This window comes from Heteronotia binoei, chromosome 3, assembly GCF_032191835.1.
Source record: "Heteronotia binoei isolate CCM8104 ecotype False Entrance Well chromosome 3, APGP_CSIRO_Hbin_v1, whole genome shotgun sequence".
Lineage (NCBI taxonomy): Eukaryota > Metazoa > Chordata > Lepidosauria > Squamata > Gekkonidae > Heteronotia > Heteronotia binoei.
This window is the reverse complement of record NC_083225.1, coordinates 161,511,209-161,520,636: the sequence shown is the minus strand read 5'-3', so window position 1 is coordinate 161,520,636 and position 9,428 is coordinate 161,511,209. Positions and strand designations below refer to the sequence as shown.

The 9,428-nt window shown below is 44.1% G+C and overlaps 1 protein-coding gene across 4 annotated transcripts in view; it reads right to left on the bottom strand.

The window, feature by feature from the left end:
• Window positions 1–7,536: 7,536 nt before the first annotated feature.
• Window positions 7,537–9,428, bottom strand: part of LNX2 (ligand of numb-protein X 2) — a 98,548-nt gene continuing 96,656 nt past the window's right edge. For all 4 annotated transcript variants that reach the window (XM_060234755.1, XM_060234754.1, XM_060234756.1 and 1 more), the window contains one exon: window positions 7,537–8,959. In XM_060234755.1, coding sequence (XP_060090738.1) covers window positions 8,824–8,959 — 136 coding nt within the window. In that variant the 3' untranslated portion in view covers window positions 7,537–8,823. The remainder of the gene's footprint in view (window positions 8,960–9,428) is intronic.

Below are 9,428 nucleotides of genomic sequence, written 5' to 3'. Positions count from 1 at the left end.
ACATTACATTTCACAGACTTCATCAGGCATGAAGGTTGCAGAGGAACGTCAGGTTCATGCGTTTCTAACTAGCATCTCCTCTCTTATAGAGATTTTGTGGTTTTTCCAACACAGCCTACATCATCTTTTCCCCCCTACTGTGTCCCCAAACAATAAAGATTACAACCCATTCTTCATCCTCAATCATCTTCAGTCAAAAAGTGAAGGCCACATAAACAGCCTGCCCTGGATGGCCCAGGCTAGCCCAATCTCTGATCAGATCTCAGAACCTAAGCATGAAGTCCAGGGTCACAATGCAGAGGCAGGCAATGGCAAATCACCTCTGAAATCTTTTGCCTGGAAAACCCCACAGGTTCTCCATTTTTGACACACATTGCACCCGTGTAAATTTAACTTACACATTTTGCTCCCTTACTTTGTATTGATGCATATAGGTAAGCTTTGTTTTTTAGCCAAACTGCCAGTGGTTCCTTAGGGAAACTGTTAAGATACTTTATTTTCATAAAACTTAATGACCTTAACTGCTGATGCTTGTGAATTCTGATGCATCTCTTAAATCTTCCCTCCCCTCAGTAGATATAAATGTAAAATACTCCTTGGATTCTATCCCATGAGAAGAAGCAGAAGACATGCTAGGTGATGCTGCAGCCCAATTTTGATTCTCTCTCTGAGATGTCTATCACCCTGCAGATCTGGCACTGGTGAGTTATGGCTAAGGGTGAAATCCTAAGCATACGTCAAAGGCAGCAATTCGTATCTCCTTCTGCATGAACACAAAGTGGCAGGTACAATACAGGAAGTCCCCATTTCAAGTGTCACCTATCCCGTGAGCTCATGAGGTAACCTTAGGCAAGTCCCTCTTCATTAGCATCCTCAAAACATTGGTCTTGAATAGGGAGATACGACTAACCCATCTGCCAGGGCTATTAGAAAGATTATTGTAAAATGTGTGTGTTCTGAACTTGTAAGATGTGTGTGTACTGAACCTTGTTTTAGAATGACATACTGCTAGCACTCATCCATGGAGTGGAGCACCAGAGCATTATGGGAAAGTCCATCAGTGGAGAGAATGTCTCTGTGGCTTGTCACTATGGTATACCTCCCGATTCTCTGCGTAGTCTGCTGTTCACAGTCCATGGCCTTGATGCTGGTGTTGTCATAATTCTGCTCTGGCTTCTCCTCTTTCTGTCAAATGACTCTGATGTCACATGGTTGCAATTCAGTAGGTTCAGTAAGCATATAAACTATAGTACTATTTCCAAGGATAGGTGGCATGCAATACAGGCAAGCTTCCCTCCTGGGCATGTTTTTCGGACCAGACTTTTTTACAGGAAGCGGTGTGATAAAGGCAATTGTTCAGGGCTCTACAACTATAAGAGGCTATGCCAGCACTGAAATACAAATCTTTCTGTGGTTAGAAGGTAAATAAACCCAGGACAAGTAATTTCAGAACTTTATCCTTTGCCTCATTTACCAGACTATGGACTCTGGTGAAAGTATCTTATTGTTATATGACCTACGAATTTAACCAGTATTTAGTCCATTCATTCCTTGCCTGCTTGTCCTCACCGTCCTGAAGAAATCAGTAGGTCGGCTAGCAGTTTGGTTGGAGATCACAGCAATGGAGGCATTCCTCTGCCAGAAACACCAAGGAATGTTTACTAGCTCGGCACAAGTTCCTGTGAGGCAAATCCCCCCCCCCCCCCAAAAAAAAAATCCCCACTAATTTGTGTTCCCTGAATTTGCAAGCCTGGAGCAAAGCTGTTAGTGATAGAACATTTTGGAGGTCATTCATTAGGGGCACCATACGTCAAAAGCAACTTGAAGCCATTTAACACACATACACACAAGTCACTGAAGAAGGGGGTGGCTTTTCAGTATTTCCTGGATTTTGCAGCTGAATCTAATTGTATTTTTCTCTTTCAGCTCCCAAACTCTTGACATTATTGTATTAAATCCTGATGGCAAGTATAGGCAGTTTCTGAAAAGGTTTCACGCCTATTTTATTCCCTCCCCTGACTGAGAAAAAATGTAACTGATACAGAGTGTCATCATGAGAATGGAGGAGGGCCTCAAATGAATTTTCAGACCTCCAATCCCTCCCTGCTCTACAACTATTGAAACAGTTGCAGTATCTTATCTGAAGTGCAGACTCAAGGAGTTGTACAGATCAGCCTTCAGGAGTGGCAAATACCAGTTAAGGAGAACATTCTGTTCATGGATGGAGGCCAAGCTGCAGTATTCCATTGTATTCTTAACTGTCAGGGCTTTTTCTGAGCAGGAACACATAGGAAAGCAGTTCCAGCTGGTTAGGTTTCAGGGGGTGTGGCCTAATACGCAAATGAGCTCCTGCTGGGCCTTTTCTTTTTAAAAAAGCCCTGTTAACCATCATGAACTGTCTACCTGCATGAACTTTTATCTGTGCAAGAAAGGGTAATATATGGACTGGTGCTCAGAATAAATGGGCTACTTTTAACAACATACAGCGCTATACTTAGAAATAAGATAATCACAACACAACAGGATACCATAGCATAGAACAGGGGTCCTCAACCTTTTTAAATAGGGGGCCAGTTCACTGTCCCTCAGACTGTTGGAGGGCCGGACTATAGTAAAAACAAAAACTATGAACAAATTCCTATGCATGCTTCATATATCTTATTTTGAAGTGAAGAAACAAACACCCAGGCACCTGGCCACATACCAACTGAATAAAACAACCTCCAAACCGCCAGCCCCTTTCTCCCCTCCACCCCCAAAGGAAGCGAGGACAGTGCCCAGAGCCGCCACCCTCCTCCTACGAAGTTTCGCCTGCAGCCCCGCCTTTCCCTCGAGGGTGCACCTGATTGACAGGCGGCGGTGTCCGCCGGGCTTCTGGGTCGCACTTTCTAGGAATTACTGAGCAGGGGAAGCGCCATTTCCACTGCCCCCCCCCAGCAAAGATAACTTTGCATGCGGGATGCACATCTGCACAACTCGCCTTGCCATTTTTCATTAACCCCCTTGCAAGTTTTCAAGCCTCCCAAATGTTAAGTGGCACCCGGAGGCTCTTCGTATGCCTTCTCGAATAATAATAATAATAAAATAGCAGCAGCAGCACTAAAACCACCAAAGACCCCCGTGCCTAGGCACGTGTGCTCAGAGTCATAAGCAAATCCCCACTAAATGCAATGGGGATTACTCACTAGTAAACGATCGCAGTCTTAAAGGCACGCTTACCCGGAAGAAAGTCCCTCTGAACCTAGTGGGACTTACTTCTGAGTAGACGAGCTCGGCGTGCACTGTTAATCACCCTCCCCCCGCCGCTGGTCTCAACGGGAGGAAGCGGAGGACTTGCTTAATGTGAAGGGAGAGCTGCTTTCGGGTTTACTGGGGAGCAAGGCTCCCTTAACAACTAGCCCGCCCCAAAACACTCATTGGAGGGGGAGCTGTTTATTTCTGCTGGCTCAGCCCCGGGGGGGGGGAGCAAAACCTTCCCCCACACTGGCTGCGCTCCATTCAAAAGCGCCGTCTGCAATTCCTTACCAGTTCCAAATCAGTAAGGGCAGAGATCAGGCTGAAGTCTGAGCGTCGGAAGGGAGGGGGCACCCCTCTGCAGATTTACTCAAAAGTAAAGCCCCTGGAATTGCAAGAGCACGTTCCCATATAAGCGCGCTTTGCTTCCTGCAGCGGAGTGAAGAAGGGTGGCGGCCTCAACGCAGGAGGGGTCTTGCTTGGCTTTTCCGGAGTCCTCCCTCCCTCTGCAAAAGTTGCGAGGCGGGAGAGGGGAGGGTTGTTCCTGTCCCTTCGTCGATTTGCACAGCCAATAGATCGAGGAGGTTTGCTACTGCACATTTGTTGTTACTGGGCAGATAGTCTTCCAAGGGCGAAGCGGGGCCCTGTCGTTCTACCTGGTCTGATTTTGCCATGACCCAGAGGGCCGCATAAACGTCCTCAGCGGGCCGCATCTGTCCCGCGGGCCGTAGGTTGAGGACCCCTGGCATAGAAGATTACAGACCTCAGTTACTTTGAGATCTGCGTACAAGTTATACAGCTTGATTCATCAAGCATTGCTATTGAGAAAACAGAAGCCAAAATCAGGCACCATTACAAAAGGGAGCAAGGGTTTTTTAAAATTTATTTTTCTCTCATCTTTCAGTAATAACCACACCATTTGATTTCAGATGTTTGAAATAATTTAAAGACAGAAGGCACAGAAGAACAAACTCAATAATATAACTACAATATCATAGAAAGGAACTAATACATATGTGGGAGGGATAAAAAAAGACAGGGCAAAGGAAGAAGAATCTACTCTGAGCACATTTCCATTACCAGAGATTGTGTGATCAATAGCACTAGCCCCCTAGCAGTATAAAAGAGCAAGAGTCCAGTGGCACCTTAAAGACTAACAAAATTTGTGGGCGGGTATGAGCTTTTGTGAGTCACTGGTCACTTCAGATACAGCTAAAATGTGACTCACATTTTGTTAGTACTGCTGGACTCTTACTCCTTCCTACTGCTACAGACTCACGCAACTACCCATCATGAACTAGCTCCCTAGCACAGCGTCTACAGCACTGCTTGCAACTACTGGATCATGCAGTCAGAGCAAGAAAGAAAAGTGTTTCCGCTTTGCCGGGGAGATTTCATGGGAGACCTCCACGTCATGTGGAATGTTTCCACTGCAGTGGCACGCCTTCTGCTATGCTCATTGCAGCTTGCCATGAGATCCGATGCACTTCATTCACAAAGTGTTGCACTACAACCTGGAAGCTAGCCTCGTGTTTTATTTTTTGAGGACAGGATGCACTTTGTTTTCTCACTGTATGCTTTAGTACAGCAGAAGTTCAGACTCAGAACATTTGCACCATTGTACTTGCAAATACTGGTGCACTATGTGGCAGTGCTGGTGTATCGCATTTCTATGTCACCTTTGAACCAGCTCCTCCGTAACTGTGACATGCCTCTTCTGCAGCTGCAGAAATTTCAGGATGACCCTGCTTCAAAGGAGATCCCTGCTTATGTCCATACGGGGTGCCTATGCAAACCTGGGCTCTCAATGTGCTTTTGCAGAACATATTCAGCTAATGCACCATGACCAGTTCATAGAGGAACTTAGATATGTTCTTCAAACACCAGCACTCTCCCCTGGGACCACACTGCAAACTGCTTTTGAATTAAGGGGAATTTCAAAAGCAATTTGACCTCCCAGAGAGTCAAGTGTTCAAAGAAAAAAATCACATGAAGCATCAATCTGCCAGTCATAGATTTTTGGTTTAGGGCATTTATATCTGTCTCAGAGCATCTCCCCCACCAAATGGGTCTGAATTTGCATGGTTGTGTCTTAAGATTAAGCCAGAGCCTGGCTTCCAAGACAAAAATTCAACACAGTAATATACTGTATGGAGCAACAGTACAAAAGCAAAAAGCTTCATATTATACAGAAAAGAAAACTTTGATACTGGTGGTAGACTTTTTTAATGCAAAGGACTGAAGCTTTATTTTGAACAAAGGTACTTGAAACAGTGGCATGCTGTAATATCCCTATCACATAGTTGCTAAAGTGTATGTGTGTGTGGAAATAAAAACACACAAACTCCACAATGAATATATGTAATGGTATTGAATTACATTCTCTGATCATTAATACTAGCATGATAATACATACGGTAGATTTGTCATCCAATTTGTTGACCATTCAGAAACTTGGTTGCATTTTTAAGTAGGCAAGACTTTGAAAACCACAGAGGGGTTTAGATCCAGGTGAAAGCAGGCATTTCTCTGACTTATAAAAGGGTGCCTGTCTTTTCAGACCAACTTTAAACCTGCACAAAGCTATCAGTTGATTTAGAAATGTAAACACGATTCTAGGTATAAAATTAGCAAGTTAGCAATGCGACAGTAGGTTGAGAAAAAGAAAATTATTCTGTGTATGTGAACAGATTGTTTCAGCATTTAATGTGAAGGCATCTGGGCTTTTGTTAGCACATGACAGAAAAAAATGTGCAATTCGCTCTGTTTGGAAAAAAAAGATAGAAAAAGTTTCTCCTTTGGGCTTCCTGAAATTGTATCGTAGCGCTCCCAGCAACACCTATTTCCCTTTTCTCAAAATACTCCTCTGATTTCACACATGAGCCACGCAAGAGAGCTACAGACAGCTGCAATATAAATTGTAAAAAGTTTTTCCCCCCTAGAAAAAAAGGTTCATCAAAATTCTTATACAGTAAAACATTCATTTGGACCAGTAAAATCAGCAAAAGCTAACACTGTAGATCAATCAAAGGTCACCCCAGCTTTTTGTTATTGTTGCCTGCATTGTGGGTTATCACATCTTGTTTTCTTGCAAGGTACAAACCTATTTATACATTAAACAGTTTTCTAAGAAATAGTCCAATTATTGCACTTCATTTAGGAAAAAAAAATTCCAGGCTTTTGTCCTATTCAGTGAACTCTGGTGATGCACAAATAAAAATGATTGGATGAAAACAGTTTTGCACAAAGACTCTCCCAAGAGATGAAAGAACACAGCAGATGAGAATGAGGAGGATGTTCAGAAATGTCTGTTCTTTTTAAGTTTTTAAATTAAAAGATGCAAAAATGATTCACTGCCATCAAAGCTCCTTCTTGTGGAAAGGAAAGTCAAACTGAGATGATCCATGTATTTTTGATTGCAAAAGTACATTGCACTTTTGACTTGCAAAAGCAATTCAAGGACAGTTAAAATTAGGCATAGAGTGGCCTCTGTTGATTTTGCCAGGATACTAAACCACTTGTGATTAGGCTTAGAAGCATCTGCATGTCCAGCACAGGAAAGAGGACTATTCTATGTAACTCTCAGGAATGGTGCAGCGCAGAATGAGTGCTGCAGACCCACGGACACTGATCCAGTACAGTGAAGGTCCCCAACCTTTCTGAGCTTTTGAGTGCCTTTGGAATCCTGACACAGGGTCATGGGCACAATCACAAAATGGCTGCCACAGGTGGTGGAGCCCACCACAAAATGTCATGGAGCAACTCCTCAACAATTCAAGCAGAAGTTTTATTTAACAGGATGCATTTTAATCTGCAGTCAATCAGAAGTCTTGGTGGGCAAATGCCCCACTTAGTCCCTCCCACTTTCTAAAAGCACTTGGGGGCACCAGGGAAAGTTGTTGGTGAGCGCCATGGTGCCCACAGCTACCACACTGGGGATCCCAACAGTACAGACTCAAATAGGGACTCACACACATCTGCTAATCAAACTGCATGCTGGAAACACCCAATATACCAATGGCCAGGGCTATAGGTATTCTGAGCGTCCTGTGGACATCATTACACAAGAGTAGAGAATTTAACATTCTCAGAATCGCAGCTTTCACTTAAAGGAAAACAACACCAACATGGTTCTAGCCCTTAGGGATGAAGAAGTAGATTGGAAAAGGCGTGGCTAATGACTGGCGAAATCGTGGAAGTCTGGAGGAGGGGCAAGTGTTGAGCAGAGGCTGAGGCATCGTTGTGCTGCATGATTCCTATGGCTACTGGAAGCAAAATTATGCAAAATACAGACCATAGATGCACATTTTCATAATTTATTCAGGTTACAAAATCTGCATTTCTTCAACACAGAGTACACACAACCTTGTCCATAGCACAGCACAATATGTGCATGTAGGATGCACGTGGGTGTCCACCTGATGCAGAAACAACCCAGGAGATGGTGCAGATCTTACAGACTGGCTATGCGCTGGTGGTGTGTCTGATGTGAACCTGACCTTGGTGCTACCCTTGTGTGTATCCAACACCCTTGAATGAATAAATGCCAGGGATGCTCTCGCAAGCAAACACCATGCTTGAAAATGAAAACGAGGACCCCGCTGGGCAGATCCATATGCTACAACCATCATGAGGAAATCCGCTGGAGTAAATGGTATGGTGGGTTAACATCCATTGTTCCTTACACGGAGAGTTTCTAGGCCAGCATAATGTATTCCTAGGGGATGCAGGCAGTAGTATAGCAACTTTCCATCCAATGGGGGCAATCCATGTGCTGTGTTCCTTTCACATAGCAGGGTTATATTCTCTGGGGCAGGTGCTACATAGAACTGTGTTCTGCTGTTTCTAACGTGACAGCCATAACATTAGAAATTGCCCGTGCTTCAAGAGACACAAACACTTCCAAGATAGGAACTGTTTGCGGGAGCACTCTAGTTAAATAGTAACACTGGGAGTATATTTTAACAACATTTAAAAGGTGCTTCTGCCTCCCCAGTGATGATGGCAGCAAACCTGGAAGCAAAACAGGAAATGTCTCACACCTGCTATTAGGAGGATTTGGTGCTGCTTCTCGCTGTAGGAATTTGCAAGAGAATGGCTGTTTCCCCCCACAGCAATTCTGCCGTGTTTGGGCCAGGGGCTATCAACACACGGAACAGCTTAGTTGGCCTCAAAACTGGTGGGGGTCTGGCAAGCTGGCACCTTAGCAGACTGGGCACCCACTTTTTTTAAAGCACTACAATCACCAGAGGAAGGCACCCCCCCCCCTCCGAACCCTACAGTGTGTGCACATGGATGCTTTGAGTGTCAGTGCGGAAAAACACAAACCAAACCAAAACATGGTGGGAATGACGGTTTCAAGATGGAAAGATGCACACAGTGAGGTTGAGAATCTTCCCTCCCAAATGACCAACCTAAGATATGAATGTAGCAGTTTTTGGCCCAGCTTATTACCAGCTGTATCAGTAGTAGGAAAGAAATCAATCAATCAAACAAACAAAAACACAGCTTGAGGATTTTGAACCAGCCATCTAGAAAAAAGTAAGCTGCTTGAACCAAAACTTCTCTCTCTCTTTTTTTTTTGCAGGTCTATACAAGACTTCCTGGCCAGCAGATAACTGTCAAAGTTACTTTGTTCCTCTGTTCCTTCAACATAGGGACCAGCGCTGAATGGCTCATGCCGACGGTCGAAAGTCCATTCACCGCAACTATCATATCGCCGCATCTAAGAAGGGAAAAGGGGAAGGGTCTGTGCGTCAGTGAAGATTACGAATCTGCTGCAGCTATAATGTCCATGCATTTTAGCCCTGGCCTTTAGAGTCAGACCCACAAATAAGACACCAGTCTGTCTCAGGTGGGTTGTACCAGGTGCATGGTCACCATTTTCTTTTCATCTTTTCTTAATCTTTTTAAGGCAAGAGATAAGAGAGAGTAGAGCTGAAAGATGTGAGGCAAAGATAAGAGAAGTAGAGGGAGGGTAGAGGAGACAGGCAGAAGCAGACCAACAGACATATATGAAAAATTTTAAAATGGGACCCCTTTTAGCAGGTTGGGGTTAGAAAAGCATGTCCCAGGCCTGAAATTGATTAAAGTTCCTGCCTTACCAAATGAGCTTTCTACTCAATAATGCCTTGAAGAGCAATGAAAAAAGGTTGGAAACACAAGGCAATGTCAAGTGAAGGATGCTGAAATGA